Source organism: Carcharhinus amblyrhynchos, chromosome 4, assembly GCF_965287045.1.
Source record: "Carcharhinus amblyrhynchos chromosome 4, sCarAmb.v2.hapA, whole genome shotgun sequence".
NCBI classification, from domain to species: Eukaryota; Metazoa; Chordata; class Chondrichthyes; order Carcharhiniformes; family Carcharhinidae; genus Carcharhinus; species Carcharhinus amblyrhynchos.
The window spans coordinates 140,160,609-140,178,684 of NC_137327.1; the positions used below are offsets into that span (position 1 = coordinate 140,160,609).

General features: G+C 44.6%; 1 protein-coding gene across 4 annotated transcripts in view; it reads right to left on the reverse strand.

Moving 5' to 3' along the window:
- Nucleotides 1–18,076, reverse strand: part of phf6 (PHD finger protein 6) — a 93,600-nt gene that overhangs the window by 65,134 nt on the left and 10,390 nt on the right. For all 4 annotated transcript variants that reach the window (XM_080187974.1, XM_080187973.1, XM_080187975.1 and 1 more), the window contains exons 3-4: nucleotides 9,459–9,615; nucleotides 6,747–6,848 (exon numbers count right to left, since the gene is read on the reverse strand). In XM_080187974.1, the coding sequence (XP_080044100.1) occupies nucleotides 6,747–6,848; nucleotides 9,459–9,596 (240 nt within the window). In that variant the 5' untranslated portion in view covers nucleotides 9,597–9,615. The remainder of the gene's footprint in view (nucleotides 1–6,746; nucleotides 6,849–9,458; nucleotides 9,616–18,076) is intronic.

Consider the following 18,076-nt stretch of genomic DNA (forward strand, 5'->3'; position numbering starts at 1 on the left):
TCTAAGCAGGAAGAATCTCTCTACCTCTACCCTATCTAGCCCCTTCATTATCTTGTAAGTCTCTATAAGATCCCCCTCAGCCTTCAAACTCCAACGAGTACAAACCCACTCTATTCAATCTCTCCTCATAAACTAACCCCCTAATCTCCAGTATCTGCCTGGTGAACCTTCTCTGTACTCCCTCCAAGGCCAATATATCGTTTCGCAAATACAGGGATCAAAACTGCACACAATACTCCAGTTGCAGACTCACCAGTGCCCTGTACAGTTGCAGCAAGACCTCCCTGCTTTTATATTCTATCCCCCTCGCTATAAAGGCCAACATTCCATTCGCCTTCTTGATCACCTGCTGCACCTGCAGACTGAGTTTTTGTGATTCGTGCACAAGGACCCCCAGGTCCCTCTGCACTGTAGCATGCTGCAGCTTTTCACCCTTTAAATAATAATCTCTCCTACTATTATTTCTACCAAGGTGGATAACCTCACATTTGCAAGGATGCTGCCTGGTTTGGAGGGTAGGTCTTATGAGGAAAGGTTGAGGGAGCTGGGGCTTTTCTCTCTGGAGCGGAGGATGATGAGAGGCAACTTAATAGAGGTTTATAAGAAGACGAGAAGGATTGATAGAGTGGACGTGCAGAGATTATTTCCTCGGGTGGATGTAGCTGTTACTAGGGAGCATAACTATGAGGTTCATGGGGGGAGATATAGGAGAACGTCCAAGGAAGATTCTTCATTCAGCAGTTGGGGTGTGGAATGCATTGCCTGCTGTGATAGTGAAGTCGGACACTTTAGGAACTTTCATGCAGTTATTGGATAGGCACATGGAGCACTCCAGAATGATAGGGAGGGGATAGCTTGATTTTGGGACTGAACATAGCTCGGCACAACGTTGGGGACTGAAGGGCCTGTACTGTGCTGTAATGTTCTATGTTCTAAGTTAGGTTGCAGCTGTACAAGGTGCTGGTGAGGCCAAACCTGGAGTACTGTGTACAGTTTTGGTCTCCTTACTTGAGAAAGGATATACTGGCACTGGAGGGGGTGCAGAGGAGATTCACTAGGTTGATTCCAGAGTTGAGAAGGTTGGCTTATGAGAAACTGAGTAGACTGGGCTATGCTCATTGGAATTCAGAAGAATGAGGAGAGATCTTATAGAAACATATAGAATTATGAAAGGAATAGATAAGAAAGAAGCAGAGAAGTTGTTTCCACTGGCAGGTGAAACTAGAATGAAGAGGCATGGCCTCAAAATAAGCGAGAGTAGATTTAGGAGTGAGTTGAAGATCTGAAGGCTATGAATATGATGCAACTAAACTGGACATTGGTGAGACCACATTTGGAATATTCTGATCACCTCACTATAAGGATGTGGAAGCACTGGAGAGAGTGCAGAGGAGATTTACCAGGACGCTACCTGGTTTGGAGGGTAGGTCTTATGAGGAAAGATTGAGGGAGCTCTTTAGAACAGAGGAGGATGAGAGGCGACATAACTGAAATCTATAAAATGATGAAGGGGATAGATAGAGTGGACGTGCAGAGACTATTTTCTCGGGTGGATGTAGCTGTTACTGGGGGGTATAACTACACGGTTCATGGTGGGAGATATAGGAGGGATGTCCGAGGTAGATTCTTTACTCAGAGTGGTTGGGGTGTGGAATGCACCGCCTGCTGTGATAGTGGAGTCGGACACTTTAGGAACTTTCAAACGGTTATTGGATAGGCACATGGAGCACACCAGAATGACAGGGAGGGGATAACCTGATCTCGGGTTGGGACATAGCTTGGCACAACATTGAGGGCCAAAGGGCCTGTACTGTGCTGCACTGTTCTAGGTTCTAAAATTCCATTTGCCTTTTTAATTACCTGCTCCACTTGCAAACCAACTCCTTGAGATTCCTGCACAAGGACACCCAGGTCCCTCTGCACAGCAGCATGCTGCAATTTTTTACCATTTAAATAGTCCATTTTGCTGTTATTTCTACCAAAACGGATGACCTCACATTTACCAACATCATATTCCATCTGCCAGATTCTCACCCACTCACTTAGACTATCTATATCCTTTTGCAGATTTTGTGTCCTCTGCACACTTTGCTCTGCCACCCATCTTTGTGTCATTTGCGAATTTTGACACACTACACTTGGTCCCCAACTCCAAATCATCTATGTAAATAGATGATAGAATGATAGGTCTGGGCCAAAAGTTAAAATTCTAAACTGGGGAAGGCCAATTTTGATGGCATTAGACAGGAACTTTCAAAAGTTGATTGGGGTCTGTTGGCACACAACAGGGCGGCTAGTAAGTGGGAGGCTTTCGAAAGTACGTTAACCAGGGCTCAGGGTAAGCCCATTCCTCTTAGAGTGAAGGGCAAGGCTGGCAGAAGTAGGAAACCCTGGATGACTCGGGATATTGGGGCCTTGGCCAAGAAGAATAAAGAAGCACATAACATGCAAAGGCAGTTAGGATCAAGTGGATTCCTTGAAGATTATAGAGGATGTAGGAGTAGAGTTGAGAGAGAAATCAGAAGGGCAAAAAAGGGACACGAGATTGCTTTGGCAGATAAGGTAAAGGCGAATCCGAAAAGCTTCTACTACAACTATATAAAGGGCAAAAGAGCAACAAGGGAGAGTTGGGTCTGCACGTTGTAGATGGTGAGGATGGATGTTACAGTTTGCAGAGGGACATGGATAAGCTGCAGAGCTGGGCCGAGAGGTGGCAGATGGAGTTTAATATGGAAAAGTGTGAGGTGATTCACTTTGGTAAGAATAACAGGAGTACAAAATATAGGGCTAATGGAAGGACTCTTAGTAGTGTTGACGAGCAGAGAGATCTCGGTGTACATGTGCATAACTCCCTGAAAGTTGGCACCCAGGTTGATAAGGAGGCGTACGGTGTGTTAGCTTTTATTGGTAGAGGGATTGAATTTCGGAGCCGTGAGGTCATGTTACAACCGTACAAAACTCTGGTGCGGCTGCACCTGGAGTACTGCGTACAGTTCTGGTCGCCGCATTATAAGAAAGATGTGGAGGCATTGGAAAGGGTGCAGAGGTGGTTTACCAGGATGTTGCCTGGTATGGTGGGAAGGTCTTAAGAGGAAAGGCTGAGGGACTTGAGGTTATTTTCATTGGAGAGAAGAAGGTTACGAGGTGACCTGATTGAGGCATACAAGATGGTCAAAGGATTGGATAGGGTGGACAGTGAGAGCCTTTTACCTCGGATGGTGATGGCTAACACAAGGGGACATAGCTTTAAATTAAGGGGTGGGAATTATAGGATGGATGTCAGAGGTAGGTTCTTTACTCAGAGGGTAGTATGGTCGTGGAATGCCCTGCCTGCAGCAGTTGTGGACTCACCAACTTTAAGGGCATTCAAATGGTCAGTGGACAGGCATATGGATAACATTGGAATAGTTTAGATTGGAGGGTCATTGGATTGGTTCCACTGGTCGGCACAACATTGAGGGCTGAAGGGCCTGTACTGCGCTGTAATGTTCTATAAGGATTAACAAGATGATCTGTGTGTGCGTATCCACAAGAGATGGATGAGATCCTAAACGAATATTTCTCGTCAGTATTCACTGTTGAGGAAGGCACGGATGTTACAGAACTTGAAGAAATAAATAGTGATGTCTTGAGAAATGTACATATTGCAGAGGAGGTACTGGAAGTCTTAAAGCGCATCAAGGTAGATAAATCCCTGGGATCTGATGAAGTGTATCCCAGGATGTTGTGGGAAGCTAGAGAGGAAATTGCAGGTCCTCAAGCAGAGATATTTGAATCATTGACAGCAACAGATAAGGTGCCTTAAGATTGGAGGGTGGCAAATGTGGTGCCTTTGTTTAAAAAGGGCTGCAGGGAAGGTCTTGGGAACTACAAGCTGACAAGCCTAACACCTGTCGTGGGTAAGTTGTTCAAAGATATTCCGACAGACAGGATCTACAGGCATCTAGAGAGGCAAGGACTGATTAGGGACAGTCAACGTGGCTTTGAGAGTGGAAAATCATATTTCAAATTTGATTAAGTTTTTTGAAGGGGTAACTAAGAAGGTAGGTGAGGTCAGTGCAATTGATGTCGTCTACATTGACTTTAACAAGACCTTTGACAAGATACCGCATGGTCGGTTGTTGTACAAGGTTAAATCTGACAGAATTCAGGGTGAAGTAGCTAAATGGATACAAAATTGGCTTGAAGACAGAAGACAGAGGCTGGTTGCAGAGGGTTGCTTTTCAAACTGGAGGCCCGTGACCAGCGGTGTGCCTCAGGGATCGGTGCTGGGTCCACTGTTGTCATTGACATTAATGATTTCATTGAGAATATAGGAGGGATGATTAAGTTTGCAGACGACACCAAGATTGGTGGTATAGTGGATAATGAAGGTGGTTATCTGGAATTGCAACAGGATCTTGATCAATTGAGCAGGTGGGCTGATGAACGGTAAGTGGATTTTAATTTAAATAAATGCAAGGTAATGCACTTTGGTAGAACAAACCAGAGCAGGACTTACTCAGTTAATGGTAGGGAGTTGGGGAAAGTTACAGAACAAAGAGATCTAGGAGTACAGTTTCATAGATCCTTCAAAGTGGAGTCACAGGTGGACAGAGTGGTGAAGGCAGCATTCGGCATGCTTAGTTTCATTGATCAGAACATTGAATATAAGAGTTGGATTGTCTTGAAGAAGTTGTACAAGATATTAGTATAGCCACACTTGGAATACTGAGCACAGTTCTGGTCACCCCATTATGGAAAGAATATTATTAACCTAGAAAGAGGACAAAAAAGATGTACTAGGATGCGACTGGAACTTGATGGTTATAATGAGAGGCTGGAACTTTTTTCCTGGGGTGTGGGAGATTAAGGGGTGATCCTATTGAGATCTATAAAATAATGAGGGGCTTAGTGATTAAAAAAATGGGCAGCATGGACAAGTAGGACCTAAAGGCCTGTTCCCATGTTGGAATGACTCTGCCGGATCCTTGTCCACTGACTTAAACTATCTATATGCCTTTGCAGACTTTGTGTTCTCTGCACACTATGAACAATTGCGATCCGAGGCACACCACTAATCACTGATTACCAGAAAAAAACCCATTAATCCTCACTCTTTGCTTTCTGTAAGTTAACCAATCCTCTCTCCGTGCTAATACATCACCAGTAACACCATGCACCTTTATCTTATGCAGCAGCCTTTGGTGTGGCACCTTGTCAAATGCCTTCTGGAAATCTAGACACACCACATCCACTGGTTCCTTGTGGCTCCCCCGTGCTCATAACGAACATAGAACATTACAGCACAAACAGGCCCTTTGGTCCACAAGTTGCGCTGATCATATCCCTACCTACCAGGCCTATCTATAACCCTCAATCCCATTAAATCCCATGTACTCATCCAGAAGTCTCTTAAAAGACCCCAGCGAGTTCACCTCCACCACCACCAATGGCAGCCGATTCCACTCATCCACCACCACCCTCAGTGAAAAACTTACCCTGACATCTCCTCTGTACCTACTCCCCAGCACCTTAAACCTGTGTCCTCTCGTAGTGACCATTTCAGCCCTGGGAAGTAGCCTCCGAGAATCCACCCTATCTATACCTCCCAACATCTTATAAACCTCTACCAGGTTACCCCTCAACCTTCGTCTCTCCAAGGAGAAAAGACCGAGCTCCCTCAACCTATCCTCATAAGGCATGCCATCCAATCCAGGCAACATCCTTGTAAATCTCTGCGCCCTTTCAATAGCTTCCACATCCTTCTTGTAGTGAGGCAACCAAAACTGCACACAGTACTCCAAGTGGGGTCTGACAAGGGTCTTATACAGCTGCAGCATTATCTCCTGACTCCTAAACTCAATCCCTCGATTAATGAAGGCCAGTACACCATACGCCTTCTTGACCACATCCTCCACCTGTGAGGCCAATTTAAGAGTCCTATGGACCCGGACCCCAAGGTCCTTCTGATCCTCTACACTGCTAAGAGTCCTACCCTTGATATTATTCTCTTTCATCCCATTGGACCTGCCAAAATGGACCACGAAACATTTATCCACGTTGAAGTCTATCTGCCACTTCTCTGCCCAGTCTTGCATCTTATCTATGTCTCGCTGCAACTTCTGACATCCCTCCAGACTATCCACAACACCACCAACCTTCATGTCGTCGGCAAACTTACCAACCCACCCCACCACTTCCTCATCCAGGTCATTTAAGAAAATTACAAACAGCAAGGGTCCCAGAACAGATCACTGGAGCACTCCACTGGTGACCGACCTCCATGCAGAAAAAGACCCATCTACGACTATTCTCTGCTTTCTGCCCTCAAAGAACTCCAGGAAATTAGTCAAACATGACCTGCCTTTCATGAACCCATGCTGCATCTGCCCAATGGGACTATTTCTATCCAGATGTCACGCTATTTCTTCCTTGCTGATAGATTCAAGCATTTTTCCCCATAACACAAGTTTAGCAAACCGGCCTATAGTTAATTGCCTTTTGTCTACCTCTTTTTTTAAAACACTGGCATCAGATTTGCTGTTTTCCAATCTGCAGAAACGATCTCAGAGTCCAGTGAATTTTAGTAAATTACCATATGTGCATTTGCTATTTCCCCTACCATCTCTTTTAGTACCTTGGGATGCATTCCATCAGGGCCAGGAGACTTGTCTAGCTAAATATTTAACAGAAATTGCAACTACTTTGCAAACAAGTCTCAAAATTTACTCAAGAATGCCTCAATAATTATGAAAGTGACTTACCAGCTTGTTTCCCCTTTTTATTTCCTTCTTGATATCTTCAAGCAAGAAACCGCCAAGAGTTTCGTTTTCAGAGTGTGAGGTCACCAGAGCAGAAGAAAACAACTAGAAATAGGAAGAAAAGTACCATCCGTCTGTTTGCAGGACAAATTTCACACGTACAGCTTGCTGAGAACATGTTTGACTGCTCAACACATCTTCAAATCTAACACATGGATGAGAGGTCCAGGTAGCGTTTGGGCCAAATTCAAGGAACTCCTGGTGAGTGGAAGAAGAGAATTTGCTAACGGAAGTAATGGAGGGAAACTGGACCAGGTGGAAGTCACTCAGTATAAAGGGATAGCTCGTGACTAATCCATGCAGATGACCCACACTTCTTTCTGCTGTTTCCCTAGCACATTAAATAAATACCATATGCAATACCATAGAATCCCTATAGTACAGGAGGCAATTTTTCTGACTGGAGTCAGTGACGAGTGGGATTCCGCAGGGATCTGTCTAGGACTCCAACTGTTCACATTATATATTAATGATCTGGAAGAGGGGACTGAATATATTATTTCCAAATTTGCAGATGATACAAAGGTAGGTGGTGAGGGGAACTGTGAGGACGATGCAGAGATGCTTCAGTATGATTTGGACAGGCTGAGTGTGTGGGCATCTGCATAGCAGAGACAGCATAATGTGGATAAATGTGAGGTTATCCACTTTAGTAACAATAATAGAAAGATGGAGTATTACTTGAATCGGTGTAAATTGAGAGAGGTGGGTATTCAACGAGACCTTGGAGTCATTGTGCATCAGTCACTGAAAGTAAGCATGCAGGTACAACAGGCATTAAAGACAGCAAATGATACGTTGGCCTTCACGGCGAGGGATTTGAGTATAGGGATGGGATGTTTTGCTGCAATTGCATAGCACATTGATGAGGCCACATCTGGAGTAGTGTGCAGTTTTGGTATCCTTATCTGAGGAAGGATGTGCTTGCTATGGACGAAATACAGTGAAGGTTTACAAGGTCGATTCCTGGAGTTTAGAAGAGCAAGAGGAAATCTCATAGAAACTTATAAAATTCTAACAGGGTTAGACAGGGTAGATTCAGAAAAAATGTTCCCACTGGTGGGGGATTCCAGAACTAGGGCTCATAGTTTGAGGATAAGGAGTAAACCTTTTAGAACTGAGGTGAGGAGAAATTTCTTCACCCAAAGGGTGGTGATAGTATAGTATTCACTACCATAGACTGGAGGCCAAAACATTGTCTGATTTCAAGAAGAAATTAAATGTAGCTCCTGGGGCTAAAGGGACCAAGGGGTACGGGAGGAAGGAAGGCGAAATCAGGGCATTGAATTCGATGATCAGCCATGATCAAAATGGATGACAGAACAGGCTCAAAAGGCTGAATGGCCTACTTCTGTTTCTAGTTTATTTGTCTCTACACAAACAACAGTCCCACCCAGGCTCTATACCTGTAACCCCATGTATTTACCTTGCTGATCACCCTGGGTTGACATCCCAACATGACAGGGTAATTTAGCATGGCCAATCAACCTAATCCGTACATCTTGGCACTGTGGAGGGAAACCAGAGCACCCAGAAGAGACCCATGCAGACACAGGGAGAATGTGCAAGCTCTACACAGTCACCTGAGGCTGGAATTGAACCCGGGTCCCTGGCACTGAGAGGCAGCAGTACTAACCATCATACACATATTCCTATGCAAAGACAAACAGAAAGTCTTAGCAGGTCTGAGCTAACATTTCAAGTCTGGATTCTCTTCATCAGACACAACCTGGATTCAAGCATGAAGAAAAACTGCAGCAGGCGACGGTGCAGAGGGACCTCGGGGTCCTTGTGCATGAGTCGCAAAAACCCAGTCTGCAGGTGCAGCAGGTGGTCAGGAAGGCGAATGGGATGCTGGCCTTCAGAGCGAGGGGGATTGAATATAAAAGTAGGGAGGTCTTGCTGCAGCTGTATAGGGCATTGGTGAGGCCGCAGCTGGAGTACTGTGTGCAGTTTTGGTCGCCGCACTTACGCAAGAATATTTTGGCCTTGGAGGGAGTGCAGAGGAGGTTTACTAGGCTGATGCCGGAGTTGAGGGGATTGAGCTATGAGGAGAGGCTGAATAAACTAGGCTTGTACTCGTTAGAGTTTAGAAGAATGAGGGGAGATCTCATTGAGACATATAAGATGATGAATGGGATGGATAGGATAGAGGTGGAGAGACTCTTCCCGCTCAGAAAGGACAGCAGGACTAGGGGGCACAGCCTCAAGATAAAGGGGGGCGGTTTAGAACACAGTTGAAGAGGAACTTCTTCACTCAAAGAGTGGTGAATCTCTGGAATTCTCTGCCCGTTGAAGTGGTGGAGGCTGCCTCGCTAAATATTTTTAAGATGTGGGTTGATGATAAGCGAGGGGATTAAGGGTTATGGGGAGAGGGCTGGAAAGTGGAACTGAGCCACGACAGATCAGCCATGATCTTACTGAATGGCGGGGCAGGCTTGAAGGGCTAGATGGCCTACTCCTGTTCCTATTTCTTATGTTATGACTGAATCTTGGTCATTCTCTGATGCTCACTGAAAGGACCAGCACCAACCAATCACTTTAGCAAATCCTAAATTTCAAGTAAGAAATCAGAGGAATGTTAAGATAGAAAGATGCATCCTTTCCAACCCAACGAGCTAAGGCTCCATATGATTCCTGCTTCTTTTCACTTACCATACATTTGTGATGTGCTGCCATCTTCTGGCTTTGGGCTACTAACAACTGGCCGCAATGCTCCTCTTTATTAAGTTTACAGAAAGCACATTTTGGTTGTCTTGAACCCCTCTTCTTCCCCTTGGAATCTGTCGCCATCGTGCAAATTGACCTCAAACTGAAATTTTCAAAATTTATAAACAGTGAATTATTGAAATGGATAGGCAAAAGTATTGAACATATTTATAGTTGTAAAGCCATTTTGAGTTATTAGAATATTGTGTTAATCGCCTAATTTTAAAAAAATGGAGGAATTCTTTGCACTCAAAACGATCATGACAAAATGTTATTATGTTTTGTCATTTTCTTATTGAAACTTGCAGTGATGTCCCTATGTGTACAATGCACAAAATTTTTTCTTTTTGCATATCTGAACACATAAAATACCAAGCAATTTAAGTCCTACTTTCAAATGACTGCTATCTTTTTAAAATGCCTGCACACTCCATGAAATGATGTTATCAGGGTCATCACGAATTTTTGGCATAACAGGAAAACACAAATATTTAATATATGATTGGTTTGATGTCCACTCAGGTATTGCAGATAATGACAATGAAAACATTGTGTACACCTGCAATCAATACTTTCAAATATAGAATCTAGATATAACACTTAAGTAAGCTACAAATAAAACAAACAAGAGAAACTATAAAGTCACACTGGAGTGGGGCACATGCCCTCAGATTGCTGTTTTAAATATCAATCAGCAATTGGAACACTCCATGGAAATTGGTTTTTAGAACTGCTACCAACCTGTTGAATGCACCATCTCTGAAAACCTCAGGCAATGTAATGACTTAAATCTATAATCATGTCTGCAATCCATCCAGCTTTGCTTACGTTGCTTACATCAGTCCCCTTTTTCCAGAGAGATACTTTGAGGTTTGATTAATTTCTCTCTGTTCAATTTTACTTCAGACTGCATTGCATCTTGCAATAAAATCTAAATATTAAGTCACGCCGCCCAGTAGGTGGAGCACAGGCTCTTGCAAGAAAATCAGAGATTTTATTAACACGCAAACAAAACCACTTGACACAAGTGAAAAAAGCAGAATATAGGGAGCTAGGAAGCAAGCTGAAAAGTATGACGTCAAAGGTAGTGATCTCAAGATTATTACTTGTGCCATGTGCTAGTCAGAGTAGAAACAGCATAGATTCCTACAGTGCAGAAGGAGACCATTCAGCCCATCAAGTCTGCACTGTCCACAATCCTATCCAGACTCTATCCCCACAACCCCATACCTTTACCCTAGCTAGTCCCCCTGACACTGAGGGGCAATTTAGCAGGGCCAATCCACCTAACCTACACATCTCTGGGAGGAAACCACAGTATCTGGAGGAAAGCCACACAGACACGGGGAGAACTTGCAAACTTCACACAAACAGTGGCCCAAGCCACAAATCGAACCTGGATCCCTGGTGCTGTGAGGCAGCGGTGTTAACCACTGTGCCAGCTTAGGATAATTATGTGACTGAAAAGATGGTGCGAGGAGAAGAGTTTCAGAGTCCTAGTGCATTAGGACTAGTTCTGGGGAAGGTGCAACATGAACAACTGGACGGGTTACACCTGGGAGCATTTGCGAGTGTGGTTGGGGAGGATTTAAACTAATATGGCAGAGGGATGGGCACCTTTGCAAGGATTCAGAGCAGGGGGAATTAAGAACAAGAGGAAAAGAAAGTAAGGAGAATAAGGAAAGTGCTAGGCAGAGAAATCAAGAGTCAGGGTCAGATAAGAACCGAGTAAAAAATAGTAAGAGGAAAAAAGTTAAAAGTGCCACCTTAAGGTTTGGTACCTGAATGCTCGGAGCATTTGAAACAAAACGGGTGAATTCGTTGCACAGACAGGATGTAAAGGGGGATAATATAGGTGGCATTCCAGAGACTTGGCTCCAAGGTGAGCAAGGACGGGAAATAAACAGAGGGTTAGAACATAGAACATAGAACATAGAACACTACAGCACAAACAGGCCCTTCGGCCCACAAGTTGTGCCGACCACATCACCTACCAACCTACAGACCTATCTATAACCCTCAATCTCATTAAACCCCATATACTCATCCAGAAGTCTTTTAAAAGACCCCAGCGAGTTCGCCTCCACCACCACTGACGGCAGCCGATTCCATTCACTCACCACCCTCTGAGTGAAAAACTTACCCCTAACATCACTTCTGAACCTCCCTCCCCGCACCTTAAATCTGTGTCCTCTCGTAGCGACCATTTCAAACCGGGGAAATAGCCTCTGAGAGTCCAGTGTTATTCAGTGTTATTCAGTGTTTAACAAGACACACATGAGGGAAAAGATAATGGAGTTGCATTGTTGATTAAAGATGATATTCAAACAATACCAAGGAAAGATATTAGTATAGATGATGTGGAATCTGTATGGGCTGAATTAAGAAACAACAAGGGGCAAAAAATATTGGTAGGGGTGGTACACAGACCACCAAACTGTAGGCCAATGTTGGGAAAAGCATTAGACAGGAAATCAGAGACACGTGTTAAAGGAACATCTGTGATTATGGGAGACATCAATCTGCATATAGATTGGGAAAGTCAAATTACTCACAATAGAGGAGGAATTTCTGGAGTGCGTACAGGATGGTTTTCTGAGGAACCAACAAGGGAGCAGGCCATCTTGGACTGGGTGCTGTGCAATGAGAAAAGGTTACTTGGCAATCTAGTTGTGAGAGAACCCTTGGGAACGAGTGACCATAATGTGGTAAAATTCTGTGTCACGGAGGATAATGATGTAAAAGCAAAATACTGTGGATGCTGGAATCTGAAACAAAAACAGAAAATGCTATAAAATCTCAATAGGTCTGACAGCATCTGTGGGGAGCGAATAGAGCTAACATTGAGTCTAGATGACCCTTCATCATCCATTGCTCTGATGAAGGACATCTAGACTCAAAATGTTGGCACTATTCTCTCCCCAAAGATACTGTCAGACCTGCTGAGATTTTACAGCATTTTCTGTAGATAATGATGTAGTTGATTCTCAGATCAGGGTCCTGAATCTCAATAAAGGTAACTACGATGGTATGGGGCATGAATTGGCCATGATGGATTGGGGAATATTACTGAAAGGAAAGACAGTGGACAGGCAATGGCAGGTATTTAAAGAACGAATAGATAAAGTTGTTCATTCCTGTTTAGCGCAAGAGCGGCAAGGGAATTGTGATGAAACCCAAGGCTTCCAAGGGAATTTAGAGATAGTTTCAGATTCAAAGCAGCATACAAATTGGCAAGAAAATGCAATAGGCCTGAGGATTGGGAGTAGTTTAAAATACAGCAAAGGTAGACCAAGGGATTGACTGAGGGAAAAAAATACAGTATCAAAGTAAATTAGTGGGAAACATAAAAACTGACTGCAAAATTAATGTAGGTCCCTTACAGTCAGAAATGGGAAAATTCATAACAGGGAATAAAAAAGGCACAGGAATTAAATTTGTACTTTATTCATGTCTTCCTTTATGAAGCGTGGATAGAGGATTGGCTGTCTAATAGGAGGCAGAGAGTGGGGGTCAATGGGTGCTATTCAGATTGGCGGTTGGTGACTAGTGGAGTGCCCCAGGGGTCGGTGCTGGGGCCTCAGCTATTTACCATTTATATAGATGATCTGGAGGAGGGAACCGAGTGTAGGGTGTCGAAATTTGCTGATGACACCAAGATTGGTGGAATGGCAAATTGTGCGGAGGGTGTGGAGAGTCTGCAGAAGGATCTAGATAGGCTGGGCGAATGGACCAGGAACTGGCAAATGGAATTTAATGTTGGCAAGTGCGAGGTGGTCCACTTTGGTAGGAATAATGGTAGGAAGGACTATTACTTACGTGGCGAAAAACTGCAGCAGGCGACGGTGCAGAGGGACCTTGGGGTCCTTGTGCATGAGTCGCAAAAACCCAGTCTGCAGGTGCAGCAGGTGGTCAGGAAGGTGAATGGGATGCTGGCCTTCAGAGCGAGGGGGATTGAATATAAAAGTAGGGAGGTCTTGCTGCAGCTGTATAGGGCACTGGTGAGGCCGCAGCTGGAGTACTGTGTGCAGTTTTGGTTGCCGCACTTGCGCAAGGATATTTTGGCCTTGGAGGGAGCGCAGAGGAGGTTTACTAGGCTGATGCCAGAGTTGAGGGGGTTGAGCTATGAGGAGAGGCTGAATAAACTAGGCTTGTACTCGTTAGAGTTTAGAAGAATGAGGGGAGATCTCATTGAGACATATAAGATGATGAATGGGATGGATAGGATAGAGGTGGAGAGACTCTTCCCGCTCAGAAAGGACAGTAGGACTAGGGGGCACAGCCTCAAGATAAAGGGGGGAGGTTTAGAACAGAGTTGAGGAGGAACTTCTTCACTCAAAGGGTGGTGAATCTCTGGAATTCTCTGCCCGTTGAAGTGGTGGAGGCTGCCTCGCTAAATATTTTTAAGGCGCGGGTTGATGGGTTTTTGATAAGCAAGGGGATTAAGGGTTATAGAAAGAGGGCGGGAGAGTGGAACTGAGCCACGACAGATCAGCCATGATCTTATTGAATGGCGGGGCAGGCTCGAAGGGCTAGATGGCCTACTCCTGCTCCTATTTCTTATGTTCTAAGACTGAAGCAATGTGCCAGAAGTACTGAGAGAAACAAGTTTTCGTCAGGAGCTGAAGGAAATCAGCATTAGTAGAGAAATGGTTTTGGAGGAAATTGATGGGATTGAAGATGGATAAATCTCCAGGTTCCGATCATCTTCATCCCAGAGTACTTAAGGAAGTGGCCCTGGAAATGAGATCTGTTGGTGGTTATTTTCTAAAATTCTTTGGTCTCTGGAATAGTTCCTACAGATTGGAGGGTAGCTAATATAAGCTCGCTGTTCAAAAAGAGAGGTAGAGAGAAAACAGGGAACCATAGACCAGTGAGCCTAACAGTGGTACTGGGAAAGTTGCTAGAGTGTATTATCAAAAGATTTCATAACTCAGCATTTGGAACAGTGGTATAATGAGACAGTCAGCATGGATTTACAAAAAGGAAATCATGTTTGATGAATTTACTGGAAATTTTTTTTAAAGAGTTGACTGAGGAGAACCAGTGGATGTGATTTATTTAGACTTTCAAAGAGCTTTTATCAAGGACTCATAACAGACTACTCTGCAAAGTTAAAGCACATGGGATGGCAGGTAATGTCTTGAGATGGATAGAAAGATGGTTAGCAGATATGAAGCAAAGAGTTGGCTTAAATGGGTCTTTTTCTGATTTGCAATCATTGACGAGTGGGCGTCCGTAGGAATCTGTGCGAGGACCCAAACTGTTCACAATATATATCAATGATCTGGGAGGAGTAACTGAATGTATTATCTCCAAATCTGCAGATGATACAAAGTTGAGTGGGAGGGTGAGTTGTGAGGAGAATGCAGAGATGCTTCAGCATGATTTGAACAGGCTGAGTGTGTGGGTATGTGCATGTCAGATGCAGTATCGTGTGGATAAATAGGAGGTTATTCACTTTGGTAGCAATAATAGGAAGACACATTACTACTTGAATGAGTGAAAATTGAGAGAGATGGGTGCTCAATGAGACCTTGGAGTCCTCGTGCATCAGCCACTGAAAATAAGCATAAGATCGGTGCAGAAACTGTTAGGTATGTTGGGCACAAATGAAAAGTGGAGCTTTTTCAAGGAACAACTACTGCGTGTCCTTGATTGGTATTGACCCTGGCAGGCAGGGAGGAAATGGCCGAGGGAGGGAACCATGGTTCACAAAGGAGGTTGAACGTCTTGTTAAGAGGAAAAAGGAAGTGTATGCACTGTGTACTGGAGTACTGTGTGCAGTTTTGGGCACCGCACCTGCGCAAAGATATTTTGGCCTTGGAGGGAGTGCAGAGGAGGTTTACTAGGCTGATACCGGAGTTGAGGGGGTTGAGCTATGAGGAGAGGCTGAATAAACTAGGCTTGTACTCGTTGGAGTTTAGAAGAATGAGGGGAGATCTCATTGAGACGTATAAGATGATGAATGGGATGGATAGGATAGAGGTGGAGAGACTCTTCCCGCTCAAAAAAGACACTAGGACTAGGAGGCACAGCCTCAAGATAAAGGGGGGGCGTTTTAGAACGGAGTTGAGGAGGAACTTCTTCACTCAAAGGGTGGTGAATCTCTGGAATTCTCTACCCGTTGAAGTGGTGGAGGCTGCCTCGCTAAATATTTTCAAGAAGCGGGTTGATGGGTTTTTGATAAGAGAGGGGATTAAGGGTTATGGGGAGAGGGCCGGAAAGTGGAACTGAGCCACGACAGATCAGCCATGATCTTATTGAATGGCGGGGCAGGCTCGAAGGGCCAGATGGCCTACTCCTGCTCCTACTTCTTATGTTCTTAAGAATGAAAAAAAAAGTTTCAGTTGGGTTGCTTGAGGGTTACAAGGTAGCAAGGAATGAGTTAAAGAAAGGTCTTAGGAGAGCTAGGAGGGGGCATGAGAAGTCCTTGGCGGGTCGGATAAAAGAAAACCCGAAGGCTTTTTACTCTTTTGTGAGAAATAAAAGAATGACCAGGGTGAGGTTAGGGCTGGTCAAGGATAGTAGTGGGAATTTGTGCATGGAGTCAGAAGAGATAGGTGAGGCATTGAACGAATACTTTTCTTCAGTGCTCACTAAGGAGACGGGCCACGTTTCTGAGGATGAGTGTGTGATACAGGCTGATAGGACGGAGAAGCTAGATGTTCTGAGGGAAGATGTATGAGCAGTTTTGAAAAACCTGAGGGTCGTTAAGTCCCCTGGGCCAGATGGGATCCATCTTAGGATACTTTGGGAGGCAAGAGATGAGATTGCAGAGCCTTTAGTTTTGATCTTTGGGTCCTCACTGTCCACAGGGATTGTCATGATGTGGAGATGTCGTGTTGGACGGGGGTAAGAACATAAGAAATAGGAGCAGGAGTAGGCCATCTAGCCCTTCGAGCCTGCCCCGCCATTCAATGAGATCATAGCTGATCTGTCGTGGCTCAGTTCCACTTTCCGGCCCTCTGCCCATAACCCTTATTCTCCTCTCTTATCAAAAACCCATCAACCCGCTTCTTGAAAATATTTAGCGAGGCAGCCTCCACCACTTCAACGGGTAGAGAATTCCAGAGATTCACCACCCTTTGAGTGAAGAAGTTCCTCCTCAACTCCGTTCTAAAACGCCCCCCCTTTATCTGGAGGCTGTGCCCCCTAGTCCTACTGTCTTTTTTGAGCGGGAAGAGTCTCTCCACCTCTATCCTATCCATCCCATTCATCATCTTATACGTCTCAATGAGATCTCCCCTCATTCTTCTAAATTCCAACGAGTACAAGCCTAGTTTATTCAGCCTCTCCTCATAGCTCAACCCCCTCAACTCCGGTAAACACTGTAAGAAGTCTTACAACCCAGTGTTGTGAGACTTCTTACATGGGGATTGTGCCAGAAGACTGGAGAGTGGCGAATGTTGTTCCTCTCTTCAAGAAAGGAAATAGAAATGACCCTGGTAATTATAGGCCAGTTAGGCTTACTTCGGTAGTCGATAAGTTAATGGAAAGGATCCTAAAGGACAGGATTTATGACTATTTGGAAAGATGCAGTTTAATCCAGGATAGTCAGCACGGTTTCGTGAGGGTTAAGTCCTGCCTCACAAATTTGATTGAATTCTCTGAGGAGGTAACTAAGTATGTCGATAAAGGTACAGCTTTTGATGTCATATACGTGGATTTTAGTGAGGCGTTTGATAAAGTTCCCCATGGTAGACTCAAGAAGAAGAAAGTATGGGGGAATATCAGGGGCAGAATCGCGAGCTCCACACAACCTTTGTTGACCCCGCGAAAGCCTTTGATAATAATAACAGCAAAATGGACTGTCATTTAAATGTTAAAAAATTGCAGCATACAGGGAGTAGGTACAGAGGAAATGTCAGGGGTAAGTTTTTCACTGAGTGGTGGGTGTGTGGAATGGGCTGCCAACAACGGTGGTGAAGGCGGATTCGATAGGGTCTTTTAGAGACTTGTAGATAAGTACATGGAATTTAGTAAGATCGAGGGTTATAGGTAAGCCTAGTAATCTCTAAGGTAGGGATATCTTTGCCAACTTTATGGGCTGAAGGGCCTGTATTGTGCTGTAGTTTTTCTATGTTTCTAAGACCTGTGGAGGATCATGTCGAAGATCGGCTGCTTTCCCCACGCCCCCCCCCCCAGATTCATTCAGATGGTACACCAGTTCCATGATGGCCAGAGTACTGGATGGCGGAGAATCCTCGGAGGCATTCCCAATCACCAACGGCATCAAACAGGGCTGTGTGCTCGCACCCACACTGTTCAGCATGATTTTTACTGCCATGCTGAATAATGCCTTCCAGGACAGTGCTGCTGGAATCAGCCTCAAGTAGAGTGGATGGGAAGCTCTTCAACCTGAGATTTCAAGCAATTACCGAAGTGAAGGAGACTGTTCTGAGAGACTTCCTCTTTGCCGATGACTGCGCCCTGCATACTGGCTCAGAGCCAGAGATACAAGTCAGTATGGACAAATTTTCCACGGCTTGTGACAACTTTGGACTCACCATCAACATTAAAAACACTGAAGTCATGCACCAGCCTGCTCCTCACGCACTGTA